Source organism: Callorhinchus milii, unplaced genomic scaffold, assembly GCF_018977255.1.
Source record: "Callorhinchus milii isolate IMCB2004 unplaced genomic scaffold, IMCB_Cmil_1.0 Scaffold2, whole genome shotgun sequence".
Classification (NCBI taxonomy): Eukaryota; Metazoa; Chordata; class Chondrichthyes; order Chimaeriformes; family Callorhinchidae; genus Callorhinchus; species Callorhinchus milii.
In genome coordinates this window covers 11,631,276-11,657,271 of record NW_024704743.1, presented here as the reverse complement: position 1 = coordinate 11,657,271, position 25,996 = coordinate 11,631,276, and the positions used below count along the sequence as shown (strand labels likewise).

Below are 25,996 nucleotides of genomic sequence, written 5' to 3'. Positions count from 1 at the left end.
TGGATTCCTGGCGCTGGATATACGAACGTGTTGCCGAACTCAGACTCCAGGTAACACCTTCCACCAACTGTTGTCCCAATCCTCAGAATTTCCTGAATGGCTATCTGGCGGACTTTTGCCTTCAGCGCGTGGGAAGACCTTTACAGGACAGCAATTTCCAAAAGTTGGCAAAATGCAAATAAAGCCTGATTAGACAGATGCATTTAATTTTCCTGGATTTATGTTTCGCCTGTCAGTTTTGGTAGAATAGAATGAAGGGCCTAATCACTTCGAATTGTTTTGTATTGACTTAGCCAATAACCTTTCCAGGCATTCACCTCAAGGCTATATGTAGGATTTATCTAGTGCAAATAACTACAACATTTGCCTTCAAAAACAGTCTATACTTAACAGTACTGTAATAACTTGTGAAATGTTTTGAAACATTTTGATTGAATACTGTATTACTGTATAAAAAATAAGGCCCCTCAATTTTTATTACATTCTATGGACACAAAACATTACAATATGATTATTTTTTCATTGACTAAACAAATTATTTTCTTTCAGCTAAAAGTTACGGCTATTGATGATGAACTGAAGGTAATCTCAGAGTTCAAGATGAGCTTTGATGAGGATTTGTCAGAATTTGGGTAAGAAACAGATTAAAACTTTCCTTCTGTAACAGGTAAGCCAGGGAAAAGATGATTTTGAAAGAATTGATAACCAACCACCTGAAACATTTGTGCTGTCAGTGATTTGTTTATTTCTCTGTGATGCCTGAGAAGACAGTGAAATCGAGTGAAAGCCACTCCCTCTGCTTTTCTGTTCTACATTCCTGGCTCCCTTTGCCCCACTGTTGGTGGGTGAGCCTTCAGACACTTTGCTCCTGCTCTCTGGAACTCTTCCTCAATCTGGTGGTTTTGGATTCTCCTTCTGCTTTCAAAACAGAATCCTGTAGCTCAGAAGATAGAGCACTCGCCTCGCGAGCGAGAGACGTGGAATGCCCGAGCCCACTAAGCAGGTCACAGAGGCAGAGTTAACTGGTTGACAACGCCGACTGCCTGCTCGCTGGATTTCCCAAATCTGTCCTTCACAAGTTGCAGATTATTCAAAACTCTCTTTGCCCTCTCTCTCTCACCTCTATCTCCCTCTCCCTCGCCCCCCCCTCCCTCGCCCCCCCTCTCCCTCGCCCCCCCTCTCCCTCGCCCCCCCCTCTCCCTCGCCCCCCCTCTCCCTCGCCCCCCCTCTCCCTCGCCCCCCCTCTCCCTCGCCCCCCCTCTCCCTCGCCCCCCCTCTCCCTCGCCCCCCCTCTCCCTCGCCCCCCCCTCCCCCTCGCCCCCCCTCCCCTCCCCCCCCCTCCCCCTCCCCCCCTCCCTCGCCCCCCCCTCCCTCGCCCCCCCCCCTCCCTCGCCCCCCCTCTCCCTCGCCCCCCCCTCTCCCTCGCCCCCCCCTCCTCCCTCGCCCCCCCTCTCCCTCGCCCCCCCTCTCCCTCGCCCCCCTCTCCCTCGCCCCCCCCTCCCCCTCGCCCCCCCTCCCCCTCCCCCCCTCCCCCCCCCCCCTCCCCCCCCCCCCTCGCCCCCCCCTCCCTCGCCCCCCCCTCCCTCGCCCCCCCCCTCCCTCGCCCCCCCCCTCCCTCGCCCCCCCCTCCCTCGCCCCCCCCCCCCCCCCCCCCTCCCTCGCCCCCCCCTCCCTCGCCCCCCCCTCCCTCGCCCCCCCCCTCCCTCGCCCCCCCCTCCCTCGCCCCCCTCCCTCGCCCCCCCCCTCGCCCCCCCCCTCCCTCGCCCCCCTCCCCTCGCCCCCCCCCTCCCTCGCCCCCCCCACTCCCTCGCCCCCCCACCACTCCCTCGCCCCCCACCACTCCTCGCCCCCCACCACTCCCTCGCCCCCCCACCACTCCCTCGCCCCCCACCACTCCCTCGCCCCCCACCACTCCCTCGCCCCCCACCACTCCCTCGCCCCCCCCACTCCCTCGCCCCCCCCACTCCCTCGCCCCCCCACTCCCTCGCCCCCCCACTCCCTCGCCCCCCCCACTCCCTCGCCCCCCCCACTCCCTCGCCCCCCCCCCCCTCGCGACCCCCCTCTCGCGACCCCCCCTCTCGCGACCCCCCCTCTCGCGACCCCCCCCTCTCGCGACCCCCCCCTCTCGCGACCCCCCCCTCGCGACCCCCCCCCTCGCGACCCCCCCTCGCGACCCCCCCCTCTCGCGACCCCCCCCCTCTCGCGACCCCCCCCCTCTCGCGACCCCCCCCCTCTCGCGCCCCCCCCCTCGCGCCCCCCCCCTCGCGCCCCCCCCTCTCGCGCCCCCCCCCTCTCGCGCCCCCCCGTCTCTCTCGCGCCCCCCCCGTCTCTCTCGCGCCCCCCCGTCTCTCTCGCGCCCCCCCGTCTCTCTCGCGCCCCCCGTCTCTCTCGCCCCCCCCTCTCGCCCCCCCCTCTCCCTCGCCCCCCCCTCTCCCTCGCCCCCCCCTCTCCCTCGCCCCCCTCTCCCTCGCCCCCCCCTCTCTCTCGCGCCCCCCCTTCTCTCTCGCCCCCCCCTTCTCTCTCGCCCCCCCCTTCTCTCTCGCGCCCCCCCCTTCTCTCTCGCGCCCCCCCTTCTCTCTCGCGCCCCCCCCTTCTCTCTCGCGCCCCCCCCTTCTCTCTCGCGCCCCCCCTTCTCTCTCGCGCCCCCCCCTTCTCGCCCCCCCCTCTCGCCCCCCCCTCTCGCCCCCCCTCTCGCCCCCCCCCCTCTCGCCCCCCCCCCCTCTCGCCCCCCCCTCTCGCCCCCCCCCTCTCGCCCCCCCCTCTCGCCCCCCCCCCTCTCGCCCCCCCCCTCTCGCCCCCCCCCTCTCGCCCCCCTCTCGCCCCCCCCTCCGCCCCCCCCTCGCCCCCCCCCCCCCTCGCGCCCCCCCCCCTCGCCCCCCCCCCCCTCGCGCCCCCCCCCTCGCGCCCCCCCCCCTCGCGCCCCCCCCCTCGCCCCCCCCCTCGCCCCCCCCTCGCGCCCCCCCCCTCGCGCCCCCCCCCTCGCGCCCCCCCCCCCCTCGCGCCCCCCCCCCCTCGCGCCCCCCCCCCCTCGCCCCCCCCCTCGCCCTCCCCCCCTCGCCCCCCCTCGCCCCCCCCTCCCCTCTCGCCCCCCCCTCCGCCTCCTCTCGCCCCCCCTCCTCTCTCGCCCCCCCCTCCTATCTCGCCCCCCCTCTCCCTCGCCCCCCCCTCTTCTACCGCCCACCTCCCTCTCTCCCACCCACCCTCCTCTTTTTCGCCTACACCCCTCTCTCTTGCCCACTCTCCCCATTTGTCAAAACTGGAAATTTGTGATGATTAAATTATGTTGATATTTGAGTGCTTTAATGTTAACTGTAAGATTTCTATTTTTATTTTCTTTATAGGACTTCAGGGGGTGCAGAGATCCAAAGTGACAAGCTGACTGTTACAGCACCAGTCCTGATGTGGGTAAAGGTATGTTTTGCAATATTATGAATTAAATGATTTGGATTTAAAGAATATGTATCATGCACAGTGAGATTCCCAAATTGAGGATCTCCATCGTGGAGTTCCTCGTGGCTGAATGGAGCCACTTGACACAGTGGCGACCAGCGGAGCATTTTGCCCGTATAAACCAGATTTTTGTCCAAATCAGCCGGCATATTTAAAACGGGTAAGAACACAAATGAATTGGGGCCGGGCGTTTTGTTTGATTTACGTGATGGGTTAACCGGCGTCCGCCTAAAACGGATTGCACTGTAGTAGAATTCCACTTTGCTCCCAGTCTTGGCATGCACGTTTGACCCCGCTCCTACTCTCCACCCTTCGTTACTCCCACTCAGTCCTCCTCTTGTACTGCCCTCCTCATCTTCTCTACCTACTGGACCTTCCCATGGCCTCCCTCTGCTCTAGCCTGAGTATCCTCCGCCAGGATAACCACAAAACCTGGGCGATGGTTGTTCCAGAGCAGCCACACCGACTGCCACATCCCCCACCTACTCTGCAAGGCCATCCTCCCCTCTACTCTGATCCACATGCTTCCCAACTCTTTCCCCACACTCTCGACAGCTGTTTGCCCCCAATATCCACAATTACACCCCAACGCTCCTGCGCCTATGCTCCCATTCGCAACGGCTTCCAAAATGTCTGCTTTCTCTCTAATAAAGGTCTTGCAATCCACAAGTTCATCTTGGACAAGCAATTCGACGTTCTTCGGCTCACGGAAATCTGGCTGTCCCCTGGTGACCCTGTCCCCCTTGTCGAAGCCTCCACACCTGGTTACATTTCGCCCCCCCAACTAACGCGGCTATAGGGTGGCCCTCATCTCCAAAACCTCCTTTAGTCTATCCCCCTATTCCTCTGGCTGTTTCCCTTCTTTTGAGCACCTCACCCTCCACCATCCTTCCTCTCTCCTTCAAAAATCCTTCTCGTTTATCGCCCCTCAAAACCTCCTTGCTCTTTTCTCACCTCTCCTCTCATCCTTGACCCTCTGCACAAAGACCTGCTCATAAAGGGCGATTTCATTATCCATCTAAACTCCCCTTGCCCTAGCTCCTCTGTCTTTGCTGCCCTCTTCTCTTAAGTCTCACACTCCATGTAAACTCCCCGACCTACAACTGTGACCACCCCTCGACATAGTCATAACCTGAGCCAATAGAGAAGTGCGGCCACAGTGCTTCCGCGATACCTGCTACAAACGCTCCCATCCGCTACAAACCCGCTATAAATATAGTTTCTGGCCTGCGGGCCTCAGCACTGTTTACATGACATCACTGTGGGATGGGTGAGTCCGGACGTGCATGTGCGGTACGGCGCAAGCAGCAAATGGGCTTCACTCCACTCTGACGTGATTGTCTGTGTGAGTTTGTCTCTATACGTGTTTGTGTGTATCTGTCTCTGTGTTTGTGAGTGTGTGTCTCTCTGCGTTTGTGAGTGTGTGTCTCTCTGCGTTTGTGAGTGTGTGTCTCTCTCAGTGTTTGTGAGTGTCTGTATCTCTCTGTGTCTTTCTGTGTGTTTGTAAGTCTGTGTGTGTTTGTTTATGAATGTGAGTGTTTGTGAGTGTCCGTGTGCCTCTTTGTTTGTGAGTGTCTCTCACTATGTTTGTGAGTGTCAGCGTGAGTCTCTGTGTTTGTGAGTCGCTCCTCTGTATGTGTGTTGTGTGTTTGTTAGTGACTATGTGAATGAGTCTCTTTCCGCTGTATGTCTACGTGAGTGTGTCTCTGTGTGTGTGTGTGTGTTTGTTCGTGTCTATGTCAGTGTATCTCCTCTGTATGTGTGTATGTTTGTGAGTGTGTCTGTGTGTCTCTTCTATGTGTGTTTATGAGTGTCTATGCGAATGTGTGTATCCTCTGTATGTCTCTCTGTGAGTGTGTGTGTCTCTCTGAGTGTGTGTCTAAGTGTGACACCCAAATCTACTTCACCTTCTCCAGCTGTGACTCCCAGTCCGCTGACGTCTTGTCAGCTTGTCTGGAAGAGTGCAAATTTCCTGCAGCTGAACGTCGGCAAGACGAAATCCATACACGTCAACACCTTCTTTCCTGTGGGTCCGAACTCCTCAACCTCCCCAGGCTCTCCCTCAGACTCACTGAACCCGTGCTTAATTTAGGCATCAGGTTCAATCCCCAGATTTCCTTTTTCTCCCACATTCATTCCCTGACCAGGACTGCTTTTTTCCACATTGTCAGCCACCATCCGTACCTCACACCCACAGCAGCCGAAACCCTTGTCGACGCCTTTGTCACTTCCCGGCTGGACTTTTCAAATGCCCTCCATCCACCATACACAAAACTCAATTAATTAAGAACTTTGCTGCCCGGATACTAAACCACAGCATAAAACAAATCCCATCACACCAGTCCTTGCCAGGCTGCATTGGCTTTCAATTACTGAATGGATTGACTTCAAGATCCTTGGTTTCAAACCCCTTTGTGCCCTCACACCTCCCTACCTATGTGATTTGCTTACCTCCCAACCTATGTGATTTGCTTACCTCTCACTCTACCACCTACTGTCTCCGCTCAGCCGGCTCCAGCCTCCTGTTTGTTCCTTTCCCCCACCCCCCCTCTCCACCATTGGCTCCCGTGCTTTCAGCCACTACACTCCGAATCTCTGGAACTCGTTCCCTTCAATCCCTCTGCCTTGCCCCTTCCCTCCCCACTTTCAAATCCCACCTAAAGACCTTTTTTGATCGTGCTTACAGTTACCTTCCCACTCCCCTTGGCTGGGGGTCAGACTCCGCCTCTGTCAAGCGCTCCAGGATGCTGCAGTGCGTGAAGGGTGCTATATAAATGCTAGTTGTTGCTATTGTAAAACCTGCAGCATTTATTTCAGAAGCTCTGTTTCAAACAGTATATTCTTGGTCTTGACTAAGATTGCTTTTCTTCACCTCTGGAGCATTAACTGCTTCAGCCCAGTTTCACGTACTTACTGAAATTCTCATCAATGCTTTTGTCGTTTCCATACCAAATAATTTTGATTTGTTTGTTGTATACTCCTATCCTATCATTGGTGGCTGAACCTGTCTTCTGAACTTTGCCAAACCTTTTTATAATAATATAATAATCGTTGCATTTGATATAGCGTTTTCATGTTTTCTAGACGTCTCAAAGCCCTTCACAGAATATACTGTGAAGTGAATTGACTATATTTGTGGGTGAAACGCGGCAGCCAATTGCGAACAGCAGTTTCCCACAAGCAATTGTGGATTGAAATGCCCAATTATATTATTGTTTTTTTTCTTGAGGGATTATTATCAGGCGTGTTGGAGTAAGGAAATTTAAGGTTTCGCCCTGCCGTCAATCGAACCCAGGTCTCTCACTTGCGAGGCGAGTGCTCTAACCACTGAGCTACAGGACTCCTACTGAGCTACAGGACTCCTAAACTCCTTTTTGACTTACTTCCTCTCTCCCTGCCTTTAAAAAATATTGTTTGACACTTTGGTCATCATCTTTAAATCTCCCTTTTTCCTTCTTGGGCTCTCCAATAGTTTAAGTCAGGGTGGGGTCAACTGGCAGCCATTTGGGCTAGTTATGTTGCGTTTCTGGAAGGGAAACACACAAATGTTGCTTATGCGGTCCGCAGAAGTTTTTCAAATAGAGCATCCGGCCCTCAGCAGCCAAACTGTTGGACCCCCATGATTTAAGGTATCTTTGTAAAAGGTGTTGTACAATTGCAACTTATGGTGTTTGTGGGGTATTTTTGTGGCAATTTTATTAAGCAGCAATAACCAATTTGGTGTGATTGTAAAAAACAATCAAAGATTTGACATCAAACGTAAGCTCTCTTTTAAAGGATAAATCCATACGTCCCATTAGGCTTATGATCTGTTTCTGTATTTTCAGGCATTCGATCTGGTCCTAGAAAAGATGAAGAACTCAAAATTTGATTTTACTAAAGTACAATCCTTGTCTGGCAGTGCCCAAGTAAGTGATGTAAATTCATTATTCATTATATTTATAGTTCCTTTTTTCTTTTTTAAAAAAAAAGTCTAAATCATTGTTTTCTCAGCAACATGGCAGTGTGTACTGGAAAGATGGAGCCAGTGACACTATGAAAAATATGCCAGCGAATCGTTATCTCCATTACATACTTGAGGTACGTTTAGCTACAAAAGGAATAAACTCTTTGCCTCTATTAATAAAGCCAAGGATCCCATATGCTTTTTTTTAACAGCCACCTTCAAAGACCTGTTTGTGAACCCTCAGGTCTCTCTGCTCCTGAACCCGCTTTAAAACTGTACCTTTTATTGTATATTGCCTCACTTCATTCTTCCTACCAAAATGCATCACCTCATACTTCCCTGCATTAAACGTCATCTGCCATGTGTCTGCTCATTTCACCAGTTCTGTCATGTCTTCCTGCAGTCTGCTACCATCCTCCTCACTGTTTACTAAGTTTTGTGTCATCTGCAAAACTTTAAAATATTGCTCTTTATACCCAAGTCCAAGTCATTCACATATATCGAAAATAACAGTGGACCTAATACGCACACTGTATACTTCCCTCCAAATGACGGTGTAGAAAATCACAAATCAAGATTTACATCTAACAAAGGTAAAATCAATTCATGTTTTATTCCTCTTTCAATTTAGTCAAGTTTTTCTGTAAAAGACTCTCCTATCTGGATGGATTCCAGCACGTCATCGGAGTGTCAAAATTTGGAAAAGGCTATTGGAGGACCAGAACGACTTGCTGAAATCACTGGTTCACGAGCTTATGAGGTTTGCATTCCCTGTACATTAGAGAAAGCAAAATCGTGCAAATGTTTAGGTTAAAAGAACTGAAAAACACTAATTTTTCTAGTACAGATGAACTATGCACTGGGGTACATATGGAGAAAAGGAAGGAGAATTGTGAAGCTCTGACAAACAGTTTGATAGTCAATCAATATTGGCGATGTTCCATATTCAGTGATGTACTTGTGAACATAACTTCAGAAGTTGTAGATCATGTTTGACCAACCTCAGACATTTTTTGACATTTCCATTTGGCAGTGGGAAATCATATCGCCTTCCAAATGAGTATTTTCCAAACAAACACATAAGATGTGTAGTAAATTTTTTGAAGAAAGGAAACAGAGTAACTGGTAGTAGAGTGAGGTTAAAATGGTAGGAAGTATTCAGTGGGGTGTCGGAAAGTCCACGCTGGGACCATTAGAACTAAATAGAGCAGTCAGTGCAAGGTAATAAATTTTACAGATGTAGGTTGAATTGTGAAATCAAAGGAGGCACCCAAGGTCTTGAAAAGAGAAATCGACACAAATGCACCTATTCTGATTACTGATAAATCAAATTCAATGCAAATGAAAGGTTACTGCATGTAGGAATTACAATTTGAAGCGATTTACTATATGGTAGAGTCCTATGGCTCAGTAGTTAGAGCACTCGCCTCGCAAGCGAGAGACCTGGGTTCGATTCCCGACAGGGCAAAACCTTGGGCAAGTTCCTTTACTCCACACGCCTGAAAAAAAACTTAAGAAAAAAAACTAATAAATTGGTCACTTCAATCCATGACTGTTCGTGGGACGCTGCTGTGCGCAAATGGCTGCTGCGTTTCACCCACAAATATGCAGTCAATTTACTTTACAGTATATTCTGTGAAGACGTGATAAGGCTCTGTATCAAATGCAAGGATTATTATTATGGTTGAGAGTTTCCAAGAGGGAAGTTGAAAGAGAATGAGGGTTAGTTCACTTATTGCTCATCATGTCTACAGGATGTGAAGCAACAATAAACATGTCATATAATTTCAGACAATATTTTTCAAAATGAAGAAACCTAGCTGAAGGACCAAGGCATAATACAGAGGAACCAACAATGTTAAAAGGGGCTTGGCTTGCATCTTACCATCACATTGAAGTGTGCCACTTTGTATGTGAAAATGAAAAAAATTGCAAGTCTTTAAGAGATGGTGCATAAAGATTTGATTTAAATATTTAGATTCTTTAGTGTATTTTAGAACAAAATGCTGAAAGGTTAAACTGTTTCTTGAACTGGAACTTAAGGTTCCTCCAGGGCAAAGTGATCATAATATGATGGAATTTAGCATTAAGTTAGAGAGAGAAGTAGTTAAGTCCGAAGCAAAGGTCTTAAATTTAAGTGGAGCCAACTTTGCTGGTATGAGAGAGGATTTAGCTAAAATAAACTGGGAAATTAGACTTAAGGATTTGACAGTAGACCAACAATGGCAGACATTTAAGGAGATAGTTCAAAATTCCCAGTGAGCACGTATTCCTTTGAGGAATAAGAATGCCACGGGAAAGGTGGCCCAACCGTGGCTAACTAGAGCAGTTAGGGAAAGTATAAAGTTAAAGGAAGAAGCCTATAAAACAGCTAAAATGAGTAGTAAACCCGAGGATTGGGAGAACTTTAGGGATCAAAAAAGGAGAACCAAAAAAAGTGATTAAGAGGGAGAAAATGGAATATGAGGGCAAACTAGCGAGGAACATAAAGACAGTCTGCAAGAGCTTTTATAGATATATAAAGAGGAAGAGGCTGTCAAAGGTAAATGTGGGTCCGTTAGAGGCAGAGACGGGGGGAATTATAGTAGGGGACAAAGACATAGCAGAGTCATTAAACAAGTACTTTGCTACTGTCTTCACCTTAGAAGACACTGAAAACCTACCAAGAATAGAGGGGAACCAAGAAGATAATGTTAGCGAGCAACTTGGGGAAATTAATACTAGTAAAGAAATGGTTTTAGGTAAATTGTCAGGTCTTAAAACTGATAAATCCCCTGAAGCTGATGGCCTACTTCCTAGGGTTTTAAAAGAGGTGGCTACTGAGATAGTGGATGGCTTGTCTTTGATCTTCCAAAATTCTCTGGATTCTGGAACGGTTCCCATCGATTGGAAGATTGCAAACATAACTCCACTATTTAAGAAGGGTGGGAGAGAAAAGATGGGGAACTGTAGACCAGTTAGTCTGGCATCAGTGGTCGGGAAAATTCTTGAGTCCTTAATTAAGGATGTCGTTATGGGATTCCTGGAAGACCATAACAAGATTAGGCAGAGTCAACATGGCTTTACAAAAGGGAAGTCATGCTTAACTAATCTTTTAGAGTTTTTTGAAGATGTATCTAACAGGTTACATAGGGGGGAACAGTAGATGTAGTATATTTAGATTTTAAGAAGGCATTTGATAAAGCGCCACACAAAAGGCACAAGGTTAAGGCCCACGGGATTAATGGGAACATATTAGCATGGATTGAAAAGTGGCTAATGGGTAGAAAACAGAGAGTAGGGATAAACAGGTCATTCTCGAATTGGCAGGATGTGACTAGTGGAGTGCCACAAGGATCAGTGCTTGGGCCTCAGCTATTTACAAGTTACATCAATGATCTAGACGAGGACATTGAATGTAACGTATCTAAATTCGTGGATGACACTAAACTAGGTTGGGAGAGTAAGCTCTGAGGATGATGCAAACGGGATATAGATAGGCTAGGGGAGTGGGCGAGTAGGTGGCAGATGGAATTTAATGTGGGGAAGTGTGAAGTTATTCACCTAGGTAGAAAAAATAGAAATACAGATTATTTTCTAGAGGGGAAGAGATTAGATAGTGTTAGTGTTCAGAGGGATTTGGGTGTCCTTGTACACCAGTCTCAAAAAGTTAGTTTGCAGGTGCAGCAAGCAACTAAGAAGGCGAACGGCATGTTAGCGTTCATTGCAAAAGGTTTAGGGTACAAGAGTAGGGAAGTCTTGCTGCAACTGTATAGGGCCTTGGTGAGACCGCACCAAGAGTATTGTGTGCAGTTTTGGTCTCCTTATTTAAAAAAGGACATACTTGCCTTAGAGGGGGTGCAGCGTAGATTCACTCGGTTAGTTCCTGGGATGAGGGGACTGACCTATGAGGATAGGCTAAATAAACTAGGGCTATATTCTCTAGAGTACAGAAGAATTAGAGGAGATCTTATTGAAACATATAAGATTCTTAAAGGGCTGATAAAGTAGACACTGAGGGACTGTTTCCCCTGGTAGGAGAATCTATAACCAGGGGTCACAGTCTTAAAATTAAGGGTCAGCCTTTTAGAACAGAGTTGAGGAAACATTTCTTCACTCAGAAGGCTGTAGATGCTCAATCCTTGAACATTTTCAAGGCTGAGATTGATAGATTTTTTAAAAATAGAGGGATTAGGGGATATGGGGATAGGGCAGGTAATTAGAGTTAGGTCAGAAAATCAGCCATGATCTTATCGAATGGCGGGGCAGGCTCGAGGGGCCGAATGGCCTACTCCGGCTCCTAATTCTTATGTTCTTAATCTGACTTGCTACAGTCTTCAATATATTACAATGGTAACTGTCATGTAACTTTGTAATGGTCTAAAATTGTTAATTATCAATTGGCTGGGAAAACTGCAAATAGTTTTGAGATTGATCCACATTTCATTTTGAACCTATTAAAACAGCATATTACTATAACTGTTTTTAGACATGGGGGATACAACCACATTTACGATTAATAACTGAAATCTGGTCTTGAGAGAATAATATTTGGAGAATTTTAAAAGGTCAGTTTTTAAAAGTTCTGTATGTTTGCTCACTTCACAGCGTTTCACAGGAAACCAAATTGCAAAGATCTACAAGAAATACCCTCAACAGTACAAGGATACTGAGGTATAGTGTTTACAATGTCCAGATTATAAATCTGAATTGCAGTATGTAAAACTGGCACAACAGAAATTATTATTAAGTTTAGTGACTGTATTTTTGTAGTCAAACACAGCAGCCAATTTGCACACAGCAGACTCTCACAAACAGCCATGAAGTGAATGACCAATTTTCTGGAGGATTGCTCGTCCGAAATTTGGAGGAAACTCCCTTCATTTCATTATGGGTTACTGGAGTAAGTGGACTTGCCTCTGCAGGCAAACGCAGTATAACATGCACCAGCTACACCCAAGAATGCCCAATTTTCTCTTTTTTAAACAACCTCCCACAGTATTGTGCCATCTTCCACTAAGACCTTATATACAGTCCAGATGGTTGATGTCATATAGTAATTTCCCAGCTGGCTCCAGTCGTCAGCACTGCCTGAAGTGCCTAATTAATGCTTCACAACTTTATTCCACTGAGTCACCTAGTTAATAGTGGTTATATTAGTATATGTAGATGATAATAATCGTTGTATTTGATATCGCACCTTTCACATCTCAAAAGAGCTTCACAGGATTGTACTGTAAAGTGGAGTGATTGCGTATTTGCAGGCATACTTGCCATCTCTCTACAGTTGAACATCAACAAGACTGAGGCCCTCCTGATGCAGGGAGTTTCCCCCAGATTTCTGACTAGCAATCCCATCAGCGCCTCCACACCTCAGGCACTGGCAGCATCACATTTCGCCTCACTGAGCCAGTCTGGAACTTTGGCATCTTGTTTGACCCTCAGCTGTCCTTTCTACCCCACATCCGTGCCTTAACCCACTCTGCCTTCCCCCAATTCCGCAACATCGCCCGGCTCTACCTTCAAAGCCCTCTACGACCATGCTCCTTCCAACCTCTGACTGGTAACTCAATATCAACCTGTCTGCTTCCACATCCACATCTGCTCCACGTCCCCCGCCCGGCCCTCCCCACCATCGGTGATCGGGCCTTCAGCTTCTCTGCCCCCATCCTTTGGAACCCCATCCCACATTCCTTTTGTCTCCCTCAAGGCACGCCTCAAGACCCTCTTTGACCGTGCCTTCAGCCACCCTCCCTGCCCTCCACCATCCCTGATACCAACCCCCCTGCTTGGATCCAAATTCCTGACTGTCCAGCATCTCGGGGCGTCCTCCCGACCTGAAAGGCGCTATACAAATGTAATTTGTATATGAAAAGAATGAAGTGTATAGGCAGGGATATGAAACTGGAAGAGATTACATAGATGGGACAAGGTTCATCATATAGGGATTGTAGGTAAGGACTAAGAGCTGAAAGCCAGTCTGCTGAGGTGGTTGGAATCTTATGCGTAATATGTATGTTGAAATGCTGTACGCTGTCCAGCGCCTTGGGACGTCCTCCCAACGTGAAAGATGCTGTACAAATGTAATCTTATTGTTGTTGTTGGGCCTAGTGTAGGAGAGGACATCAATGCAGACCAATGTCATTCATTCAATTTATAAATTGGACTATGGAAAACGGATGAAGTGTTTTCAGCCTGCCTTGCTTCTATCATCAGACCATTGAAATTTTTCAATAAAATGACTACAATGGGTTTTGATTTATAAACTAAATTAAATAGTGCTTTTGTCTCTACCATGAGTAAATAGGGATGGTGTGCTGGCATTGCATCTTCGTATGTGGATTCCATATAGTGCATGGAACAATTTACTTCACAACACAGAGTGGTGATTCCTTGAAGTAAAATTAGAATAAAATCTTGCACAGGATCTCAAAGCAGTGGCCTGAAATAACATATAGTATTGACACTCACTTTAGTCCAATACTTGAGCCAGGCAGATCTGCAATATTGATAGACGAACAAACTTTGATTCAAGCACCTGCCATTCACTTAGTGAGGGCTCAAACTCGCACTTGTCCAAATAGACCAAATAGTGATTATCGTCCTTCTTGAGGAGGTAAGCAGGATCTCCTTGGAACTGAACTGGCTCCCAGGTGACATGTTTGTCAATAGAATGACGGAATCAAGTCAACCCTCTGGCGCTATCGGTAATCTCGTTCCTGAGCAGGTGGGTCCGCAGCATTCCAGTGCACTGATGATCCAGCCAGTCTGGCTCATCGGTAGGACTTGGAAGAGGCAGACCAGTCACTGAGGGCATGGATTCTGTCCACTCAGTTCTTGTTAATCTTGCAAGCCAAAGCCCTAGTGGGTAGGGTGGTCTTACCTGGACAAGCAGAGTGAAAGCTTGCCAGACAGTGCTTTTAACGGCAAGCAATGTAGTTTTAGCTGTTTGGACTCCCAGCAGCGCCCTAATGGGGTCCCCAAGCCTTGGCTGTTGGCAGCTTGCACCTAATACTCTCTGGAGTTAGGGAAGCAGGATGTATCTTTATTTTCCAGTTCATGGAATCATGCATAGGTGGGATGCACGGAATAAGCATGGTGTTTGGGTTCTGTGTATGTCAGACTCCAGGCAACCCTGTAATCAAATGCACTAATGGGTAGCAACTCGAAGCGTTACCCTGCATGAAGGGTGCTATACAAATGCAAGTTGTTGTTGCGTAGGGTGGTCCAAGTTGGACATACAGTAGTTAGACAGATTTCATGTTTCCATACATGATCTGTCTCGATTGATAGTGATTTGTACATTTTGGTAGACAAAAAGTTTGTATCCTTAATGGACCATATATACTGATCTCTTTTGTCTCTACTTGCAGAGAATTTCTTTGGTCAGTAGTTTTCTTGCCACTTTGTTTCTTGGATCCTATGCAGCAATAGATTATAGTGATGGTAAGTGTGACATCTGAATGCATCCAATTACAAGTGTGCCTGTACTTTGCTATGTTTTATTGCCTCTATTTTAAGACTATCTTAATAGGACTTCCAAGAGAATTAAAAATTAAGTTACAAAGAAAAGACTGAGATGAAGAACAGATTGAAGCTTTTTTTTAGGTGGACTGCCGTAAAATTGAGAAATCAGAGATTTGTTTCCCTTAAAATTGAGAAATGGCATAATAAAATATGTAAAAAAGTCATTGTGTATCTTAAGTAATTTGTGTAGAGTGGAAAGATAATGTTCTACCAGGAATTCTAGTGTGTATTTATAGCGTTAATCTGCCATCTGGCATGTTCGACTAAATGTATTGATGGAGCATCACTGCTGAATAATTTGAGAGCCACGATTTGAGGACTAATATTATTTAAAGGTGCACAGATTTACGTTAGTATTTTTTTTATGGTGTTATGGTGTGGGAGGTAGGTACGTTTTTCTGTTTTGACCCCTTTTTTTCAGTCTTAGTTAAGGAACTGGCAAAACAGGAGGGGGTGGGACAGGAGGGGATGATGGTGAGGGTGACCCGAGACCTGGTACCACTCCACAGTATCCTATATTATTGTCAGTTGCTCCATTGAATGAAGAAAAATGTTTACAGGGAACTAGTTGCATGCATTTCATTAAAATAATTGCTATACTGTACAAAAAATAAATGAGACAGTCATACTTTCTATTTCTCACTTCCACTTTACGAATTTTAACATTTTTAATATACAGCTCTGTGAATATTTAGTGTGGATCATAGTGGTAAACAATGATCTTGGTGATGTAATGTTCTGGTAACGTCTTCCTCAAAACCTTAATGATGGTGCAGAACATGAGAATTAGTGACCTGCTGAAACAGGCTCCAGTACTGTTCCAACCTTTGTGGTGGGTGAATTTTTATCAGACCAATAATGAATTGTTTTGTCAGTCAGATGTCTGACACATATGGAAAGCCCATCACCATCCATAAGAGTATCCAAACCAAACTAAGATTTCCATGCATCCCACCTACACGTGGAATTTCCCCAAGATATTTATTGGAATGGAATATGCACAATGGGATGGAGGATTAGGTGCAGGTTGGCAAGAGCCAAGGGTGGGGACACAAAGTTAGGTAGGGCAGTAAACAGTGAGAAGGATAGTAGCCAACTGCAGGAAGACATAGAATGGTAAAATGGGCAGACACATGGCAGATGAATTTCAATGTGGAGAAATGTGAGGTAATGCTTTTTGGATGAAAGAATGAGGGGAGGCAATATAGACTGTTAATACAATCTTAAGGGGGGTGAAGGAACAGAGAGACCTGGGGTTCAGGTAAATGAATCCTTGAAGGTGGCAGGACAGGTAGATAAAGCTGTAAAAAGGGCATATGGGATACTAGGCTTTATAAATAGGGGCATAGAGTGCAAGAATCAGGAGGTTATGATTAACCCATATAAAACACTGGTTAGGCCTCAGTTGGAATACTGCGTCCAGTTCTGGGCACCACACTATAGGAAGGATGTTAAGGCATTGGAAAGGGTGCAGAGGAGATTTACGAGGATGGTACCAGGAATGAGGGACCTTGATTATGAGGAAAGGCACGAGAGGCTGGGATTATTCTCATTGGAGCAGAGAAGGTTACGAGGAGACCTAATAGAGGTCTTCAAAATCATGAGCGGATTTGATGGGTTAGAAAGGGAAAAACTGTTTCCACTGGTGGGTGTGTCGGTGACTCGAGGTCACAGATTTAAAATAGTATCTAAAAGAAGCAGAGGGGAGGTGAGAAGAAATTTCTTCACACAGCGAGTTGTTCGAATCTGGAACGCATTGCCTGAAAGGGTGGTCGAGGCCAATTCGATAACAACTTTTAAAAACACGGTGGATGGGTATTTGAGGAGGACGGGTTTGCAGGGTTATAGGGAAAGGGCTGGGGAGTGGGATTGACATTTCATTGCTCTTTTCAAAGAGCCGGCACAGACTCGATGGGCCAAATGGCCTCTTTTTGTGCTGTACGATTCTATGACCCCAAAGTGTGCATTGGGGACTGCTAGAGTTTAACCAGCTACAACTGCATAGCTTACCATTGAGAGGTGGCAGGACAGGTAGATAAAGCTGTAAAAAGGGCATATGGGATACTAGGCTTTCAAACTTTCCTGTTGCCAGAAACTCCAGCTGGGACCACCCTACCCGCCAGGGCTTTGTCTTCCGGGGTTAACAGAAGTTAGGTGGGAAGAACCCTACCCCCAGTGACTGGTCTGCCCTTTCAAGTCCTGCCGATGAGCCAGGCTGGCTGGGTTGTCATCAGCAGTGCCCTGGAGTACTCGCGAACCTGCCTGGCTCAGGAATTGGTCGATTGCAAGGAGATATTCCTCTCTGGGACACTACCCTGTGTGAGGGGCATTATATGAATGCAAGTTGTTTTGACCTCTTTGCTCCTTTTCCTCTAGGTTCAGGTATGAATCTGCTAGACATCCGTAGACATGTTTGGTCAGAGAAATGTCTCGATGCTTGTGCACCAGGTCTTAAGGAGAAGCTTGGAAACCCAATGCCATCTCATGCTGTGCTGGTATGTAGTTCTGCTCTGTAGCATTAAGTCTATCCATTTCACGTAGGGATGTGAGGACACTTCCTGGGTCTACAATACATCTGAAAGGTGATGCCTGTGCTAATCTTGCATAAGACATGTGCTGGCTTCCTTGAGACATTTCTTAGCAATTTCTGCTTTCTTCTATCCAATGCTGTTTTATTAATTTAAAAAGTTCTTAACGTGTGTTTTATGCAATGTCAGGATATCAGTCTTCAAATCCCCCAAATCTGGTGGTAAAATGGCAGTGTAGTGTGCATTCTATTCTAGTTAGTCCAAATTACTTACCAAAGTATTTATTACCAAATCGCTAAGTCATCCTTTTATTCCAAAATCGTCTTGGATGCTGAGGACAACCCCAGACTCCTCTTCTACCATAAACCAACTCCTCCATCCAACCTCCTATGCCTGTGCCATCTTCTCCTCCAACACCAAATGCAAGGAGATGATGGATTTCCTCGAGTCCAAAGTCGAGAGGATGCGCTCTGCTGCTTCTAGCCCCTCTACCGGCTCCCCGTCCTGATCTTCCACTCCCCTTCCATCACTCCCTCCACACCTTTGACCCTATCTCCCCCTCTTTGCTCACCTCCCATCATTTCACATATGAAACCCACCACCTGCTTCCTTGACCCCATCCCTACCCCTCTCCCCACTTCCCAGCTCCACCTCCTTACCCCCCTACTAACAGACATTGTCAACTGTCCACTAACACCATACCTATCCCCTGAAGATAGCTGTCATCAAACCTACCCTCAAAAAAACTTGATCCATCTCTGCTCGCCAACTATCACTCCATTTCAAACCTTTTCTATCAAAGGTCATGGAACGAGTCGTCGCTTCCCAACTTCGCTCTTTCCTCTCCCAGCATTCCCTCCATGAACCCCTCCGATCTCGGTTTTGTACTGCTCACAGCACAGAGACAGCCCTGGTCAAAGTGACACATGACATTCTGTCCACCTGTGGCCGGGGCTCTCTCTGTCTCCTCATCCTTCTTGACCTTGGCCACTTTCGATACTGTTGACCACTCTTCTTCACCGCCTCTCCTCTCACCTCCACCTCAGTGGTTCTGTTCCTGTCTGGTTCCAACCCTATCTTTCCCACTGTCTGCACTTCATGGCCACCGATTGCTATTCCTCTAGTCCCCGCACTGTCACGAATGGCGTCCTTCAGAATGTATGGCTCTGTCCTCGGCCCCCTCTTCAATCTATACATGCTCCCGCTCGGCGATGTTATCCCCAGGTCAATTTCCACATGGGACCGTGCGGATGATACTCAACTATCTCACTGCCTCCAACCTTGACTCCAGGACCATTGATATCCTGGCTAATTGTCTGTCTGACATCAAGTCAATGTTGGCAAGACAGAGACCCTCCTGCTTGACTCCCGGCAACGCCTCTTCACCTCAGCCGCTGACGCTACCACCATTCATACACACTTCACCTCACCGAGCCAATCCGAAACCTCAGAGTCCTTTTCGACCGTCAGCTATCCTTCAATTCCACATTCGTGCCATGACCCATTCCGTCTTTCCACACCTCCACAACATTGCCTGCCTCTGCCACTGCCTCTCACCGCAGGACTCCGAGACTGATCCACGCTTTCATTACGTCCCGGCTTGACTACGCCACTGCCTGTTCATTGGATTTCCCAACTCTTCCTTCCACAATCTGCAGATTATTCAGAACTCTGCAGCTTGTGTCCTCTCCCGCACCAGGCTATGGGAACCTGTCACCCCTGTTCTTGCCCGGCTTCACTGGCTCCCCATTCCTCAGAGAATCAAGTACAAAACCCTTGTTTTCACCTTCAAAGCCCTCCACGATCTTGCTCCCCTCCCCCCAACCTCCTAACTCCATATTAGACTGTCTGCTCCCTCTGCTTGGCGGACCCCAACCTATTTCAGGTCCCCCGCACTTCCCGCCCCACCCTTGGCGGTCGGACATTCAGCATCTCTGCCCCCACACTCTGGAACTCTACCCGCAATCCCTCCGCTTCACTCCCTCTCTTGCCTCCTTCAAGTCCCATCTGAAGACCCTGTGTTTTTATGCAAAAATGCATCACCATGCTTCAGAGTATCCAAACCAAGCTAAGATTTCCATGTATCCCACCTGCACATAGAAATCCCAGAGATAGATTGTTGGAATGGAATGCACACTCTCCTTGGAGGGACACATCCTACTTACCTGATTCCGGAAACTATTAGGCGCAGTTTGACAAGAGCCTAGGCTCGGGGAACCCAGAGTGTGCGTTAGGGTACTGCTGGAGTCTAACCAGCTAAAACGACATAGGTTGCCATTTATATAACTGTATGGCAAGCTTTCCGCTGCTTGACCAGCTAAAACCACCCTACTTATTTGGGTTTTGGTTTGCAGAGTCAACAGGAGCTGAGTGGGATTATTCTCTGCCCCCAATGACTAGTCTGCCCTTCTAAGTCTTGCCAGGCTGGCTGTGCTTTCACCAGCAGTACCCTGGACTACTACAGACTCGCCTGGCTCAGGAACCAGACTACCAAGATTGCCAAAGAACCGCTGGCTCGATTCAGATATTCCGTTGCCAAACATGTAACCTGGTACCATGCATATATAGAACCCTTGTCTGGTTTAGATACTCAGGAATGGTGTTTGTTTTCTGCACGTGCCAGACACTGGGTTATCCATATAAAACGTGTATTGCGTTGATTAGCAACACCAATTAACCTTTTCATTTCTTAAATTGCCTTCTGCTTTTGTTTAGGGCACAATTTCTCCTTACCTTATCGAACGCTATGGATTTAATCCAGATTGTAAAATTGTTGCTTTCACAGGGGACAATGCAGGTAGGTTTAAATTATTTTATTTGGCAATAATAAGCAGCAATAGCTTCCAATAGACAACATTAATTGTCTTCTGTTAATCAATGATCTTAAAGTCCCAGACATGATGGACAGCTCATTACGTGTGGAGATATTTAATGATTTGAATAAAATTTCCAAGATTATATAGTGTTGAAAGGTAAAAAGTGAGCCATATTTTTAACAAATGTAAACTTTTAGGACAATAACATATGCTCTATTTTGTGGAGTCCTATAGCACATCGGTTAGAACACTCACCTCGCAAGTGCGAGGACCCGGGTTCGATTCCCGGGCGTGGTGAAACCTTAGGCAAATTTCCTCACTCAACATGCCTCTGTTTACCTAGCAGTACATAAGAACCCGGTTGTTAGACGATTGGAGTATCGCTTTTCCTAGGGTAATAATCATTTTGAAAAAATAATAATAATAATTTGGTCACTCAATTCACGACCGTTTGTGGGACACTGCTGTGTGCAATTGGCTGCTGCGTTTCGCCCACAAAATATACAGTCAATTCACTTTACAGTATATTCTGTGAAGCGCTTTGACACGTATCAATGACATGATAAGGTGCTAAATCAAATGCAATGACTATTATTTAAGCGCCTTGGGACATATTTATGATGTGAAATACAAATGTTGTGATAATAACAAATACAACAACAAGATTTCATTTATAGAGTGCCTTTCATGTCGGGAGGACGTCCCAAGGCGCTGGACAGTTGGGTCGGGACCCGAGAAGGGGGGAAATGGTCAGGGTGAAGGGAGGGAGCGAGGAGGGGGTAGAGAGTCGAGAGGGGAGCTGAAGGCAAGGTCGAAGAGAAGTGCTCTGTCTAACCTAACAAACAAGACTAGAATACTATCCCCTCTCTCTCCTCCCGGTGCTGTTTCCTCCAGCCCTCTCCATGCCTCGTTGATCGCTCGCTCCAGGTCTTGCATTTTAGTTGCCATCCTAATCTGAGCTAACCCCCACTCAAAATGGCGCCATTTCTAATCACCCTCCACGACGCGAACTCTGTCCTCTCTCCCACTGCCCTCCTCGCCTTCTGTCTCTCCTAGACTCTTCCACTGCTTCCCTCTGCTCTAGCCTGGGCATCCTTATTGTGGCACATGTCGAAGATTGTCCCAGCACAGCCATCTCGACTACCCAATCGCCCACTCTCTCCGCAAGATCTTCCCCTACCTTCAGAAGGCAACCTATCATAGAATCATAGAATTATACAGCACAGAAGGAGGCCATTCGGCCCATCGAGTCTGTGCCGGCTCTTTGAAAAGAACTATTCAACCTGAATAGGTTGATGAGCATAACCCATGATGACCCTGTCCGCCTCATGAAAGCCTCACCCCCTTTCCACACTTTCCACACACACACCCCCACCACTGCCCCAACCGTCGCGGTGGTGGGGTGGCCCGCATCTCCCAAACCTTCCTTGGTCTATCCCCCTACTCCTCTGGCTGATACCCCTAATTTGAGCACCTCACCCTGTACCATCCCTCTACCTCAAAATTCTTCTAGTCAACCGACCCCCCCAAACCTCCTGGATCCTCTCATTTCTGTCCCTCTTCATTGAACGCCTGATCATCATAGGCGACTTCAACCTTCACCTGAACTCCTCCTGCCCATCTCCTCCGCCCTCCTCTCCATCCTAAATCTCACCCTCCATATTAATTTCCCCAACCCACAACCCTCTTGGCCTCGTCATCACCCATTGCCTGGGCCATTCGAAAAGTGTGTCTTCACTTTTTCCGAGGAATCCGCTATAAACAAACCCTTCGCTACTAACCCACTATATGAGTCAGCTAGTCAGCGGCACGAGAGCGAAGGGCGGGGCGAGGAGAGCAGGCAGTGTCAGCGGATAAAAAAAACGAGAAAATTAAAAGTGACATCAGAGCGACGTCAGTATCAACACTACCTACAGACTAACAGTAAACTAACAATTATCAACACATCACACACCACAGACTTAACTTGATCAACTTACCTTGATTGGTTTAACTTAACTTGATCAACTTAATTGGATCAACTTGATTAAATTAAAACTTAATTAACTTAACTTAATTAACTTAAGTTAAACCAATTAACTTACTCAAGTTGGAAGAGGTGATAATGGTGTGTTATGTGAGGAGTGTGACATATGGGAGATGATGAAGGGTAGTCTGACCCCGGGCGACCACATCTGAAGAAGATGTCTGCAACTGAGGCAGCTCCAGCTCGGAGTGGCTGAGCTGGAATCCGAGGTGCAGACACTACGGAGTATCAGAGACAGTGAGTGCTTCCTGGATAGCTACATCCTGTAGCCAGTCACTCCCCTGAGAGAATATACACTCAACATTGGTTATGGTCAAGATAGGTCAATGGACAGTCAGGAGGTCAGGGGACAACAGAAAGAGTGATAGTTAATCCGGCATTAACCTTGAACAACAGGTATGAGATCCTTGGAACTTGTATCGACAAGGAAGCCGGTGAGGTGGAAGGAAAAACTACCTCTAACACTGGGGCAAAAGAGCGGATGGTTGTTGTCATTGGAGATGAGACTATTAGGCAGACAGACACAATAATAATAATAATAATAATAATCCTTGCATTTGATATAGCGCTTTTCACGTCGGGAGGACGTCCCAAAGCGCTTCACAGAACACACTGTAAAGTGAATTGACTGTATATTTGTGGGCGAACACGGCAGCCAATTGCGCACAGCAATGTCCCACAAACAGTCATAGATTGAAAATGACCAATTTATTATTGTTTTGTTTTTTGGAGGGATTATTATTAGGCTCTGTGTGGAGTAAGGAAACTTGCCCAAGGTTTCGCCCTCTGCCTGGAATTGAACTCAGGTCTCTCGCTTGCAAAGCGAGTGCTCTAACCACTGAGCTACAGGACTCCACAATCATCTGCAACACCAACCAGAAGACTCAAAGGCTTTGTTGCCTCCCTGGGGCCGGGGTGAAAGATGTCTCGGCAGGGCTAGAGGATAATTTAAAATATGAGGGCAAGGATCCATTGGTGGTACTTCGCATAATACCAATAACATCGGTAGAGTTGGCCAAGATGATTTGAGAAGGGAATTCGAAGAGCTGGGGTCCAAATTGAAGTTGAGATCATCAAAGGTGGTAATATCGGGACTACTGCCTGTACCATACGACAATTGGTACAGGAACAAACAAGTTGAGGACTTGAACGCATGGCTAAATGAGTGGTGCGGAACTCGGGTTTCTTTTTATGGGCCATTGGCACAAGTATTGGGGGAAAAGAGAGCTCTTTCGGAGAAGAGGGCTGCATTTAAATCGTGCTGGGACAAATGTCCTAGCTAAACGAATTAACAGGGAAATAAATAGGAATTTAAACTAGTAAAGGGGGGGGGTATAGGTAAGAGAAACCATAAGTTAGCATTAGAAAAAGTAAAGATGACAGTGCAGAATAGCATGCCAGATAATAGGAATATGTTAACTAGGGGTAAGAAGCTTGGCAAAGTAGATAAGGAATCAGAGCAGAGGAAATGGTAGGAAATTAAAAATGTTATATCTGAATGCGCAAAGCATTCAGAATAAAACTGATGAATTAAAAGCACAGATAGACACATATGGGTACGATCTAGTAGCCATCACTGAAACATGGTTACAAGGAGATCTAGGGTGGGAGTTAAATATTCCAGGGTTCTCAGTTTACAGGAAAGATAGGCACTGTGGGAAAAGAGGTGGGGGGTAGCCCTGTTAATTAGGGATGAAATAAAAGCAGTGGAGAGGAAGGATCTGAAATCCGATGACCAGGAGGTCGAGACAATATGGGTGGAAATAAAAAATAATAAAGGGCAGAAAATATTAATGGGAGTGGTTTATAGACCCCCAAACATGATCACAATATAGCACAGGGTATTAATCAAGAAATCAGTGGAGCATGTAGGAAAGGTAAAGCGATAATAGTGGGTGATTTCAATCTCCACATAGATTGGGAAAACCAAATCGGCAAAAGTAGGTCAGAAGAAGAGTTCATTGAGTGTATGAGAGATAACTTTCTAGAGCAGCATGCCGAGGAACCAACTAGGGGACAGGCCATCCTAGACCTTGTTTTGTGTAACGAAACAGGGCTAGTTGGCAGTGTAGGTATTAAGAATCCTCTGATCACAATATGATTGAATTCTGCATTAAGTTAGAGAGGGATATAGTTAAATCCGAGGCAAGTATTCTGAATTTAAATAGGGCTAATTTTGTAGGTATGAGGAAAGATTTAGGTAAAATAGACTGGAGAATAAGATTAAGAGGTAAAAATGTAGACCAACAGTGGCAAATATTTAAGGATGTAGTGCAAAATTCTCAGCGGTCGCATATTCCCTTGCGGAATAAGAGTACTGGGAAAGCAATTCATCCGTGGCTAACTAGAGCAGTTAGGAAAAGCATCAAATTAAAAGAAAAGGCTTATAAAACTGCCAAGAAAAGCAGCAAATCTGAAGATTGGGAGAGTTTTAGAAACCAGCAAAATAAAACTAAAAAACTCATTAAGAGCGAGAAAAAGGAGTATGAGGGTAAGCTAGCTAGGAACATTAAGTCTGATTGTAAAAGTTTTTACAAATATATTAAGAGGAATAGGCTAGTGAGGGTAAATGTAGGTCCACTTCAGTCAGAGACGGGAGAAGTTGTAATGGGGGATAAGGACATGGCAGAGTCCCTAAATGGGTACTTTGCATCTGTCTTCACCCTAGAAGACACAACAAGTCTGCCAACAATAGAGATGCACCAAGGGATAAGGACAGGGAGCAACTTAGGGAAATTTTCATTAGTAGAGAATTGGTGCTAGGGAAACTGTTAGCACTAAAAAGTGACAAATCCCCTGGTCCGGATGGCTTGCATCCCAGGGTTTTAAAAGAGGTAGCTTATGAGATAGTGGAGGCCTTGTGTCTGATCTTCCAAAATTCCTTGGATTCTGGAACAGTCCCCATGGATTGGAAGATCGCAAATGTCACACCACTATTTAAAAAAGGTGGAAAGGAAAAGATGGGGAACTATAGGCCAGTTAGTCTCACATCAGTGATAGGAAAAATTTTAGAATCGTTGATTAAGGATGTGGTAGTGCGGTATTTAGGGAGCACAATATAATTAGGCCAAGTCAACATGGCTTTACAAAAGGGAAGTCATGTTTGACAAATCTCATAGAGTTTTTTGAGGATATTTCCAGTAAACTAGATAAGGGTGAATCAGTGGATGTGGTCTATTTGGACTTCCAGAAGGCATTCGATAAGGTGCCGCATAAAAGGTTAGTCCAAAAGATAAGGGCCCATGGAATTGGGGGAGCATATTAACGTGGATTGGGGAATGGTTAACGGGTAGGAAACAAAGAGTAGGGATAAACGGGTCCTTTTCAGATTGGCGGGATGTGACTAGTGGAGTGCCACAAGGATCAGTCCTTGGGCCTCAGCTATTTACCATCTACATCAACGATCTAGATGAGGACATCGAAGTTAATATATCTAAATTCACGGATGACACAAAACTAGGAGGAAGTGTCAACACAGAGGACGACATTAAAAAAATGCAGCGAGACATAGATAGGTTAGGTGATTGGGCAGGTAGGTGGCAGATGAAGTATAATGTAGGGAAGTGCGAAGTCATCCACCTAGGTAGCAAAAACAGTAGAGCGGGTTATTTTTTAGAAGGGGAGAGATTGGAATGTGTTAGCGTCCAGAGGGACTTGGGTGTCCTTGTACACCAATCACAGAAAGTTAGTCTGCAGGTGCAGCAGCAATTAGGAAGGCGAACGG

General features: G+C 46.8%; 1 protein-coding gene across 1 annotated transcript in view; it reads left to right on the top strand.

Moving 5' to 3' along the window:
* The window catches only part of LOC103189434 (xylulokinase homolog (H. influenzae)), a 35,671-nt gene that overhangs the window by 1,902 nt on the left and 7,773 nt on the right, over positions 1-25,996 (top strand). Inside the window, exons 2-10 of the mRNA XM_042346811.1 lie at positions 550-632; positions 3,342-3,411; positions 7,278-7,358; positions 7,444-7,530; positions 8,028-8,156; positions 11,984-12,049; positions 14,749-14,821; positions 17,279-17,397; positions 20,146-20,227. Coding sequence (XP_042202745.1) covers positions 550-632; positions 3,342-3,411; positions 7,278-7,358; positions 7,444-7,530; positions 8,028-8,156; positions 11,984-12,049; positions 14,749-14,821; positions 17,279-17,397; positions 20,146-20,227 — 790 coding nt within the window. The remainder of the gene's footprint in view (positions 1-549; positions 633-3,341; positions 3,412-7,277; positions 7,359-7,443; positions 7,531-8,027; positions 8,157-11,983; positions 12,050-14,748; positions 14,822-17,278; positions 17,398-20,145; positions 20,228-25,996) is intronic.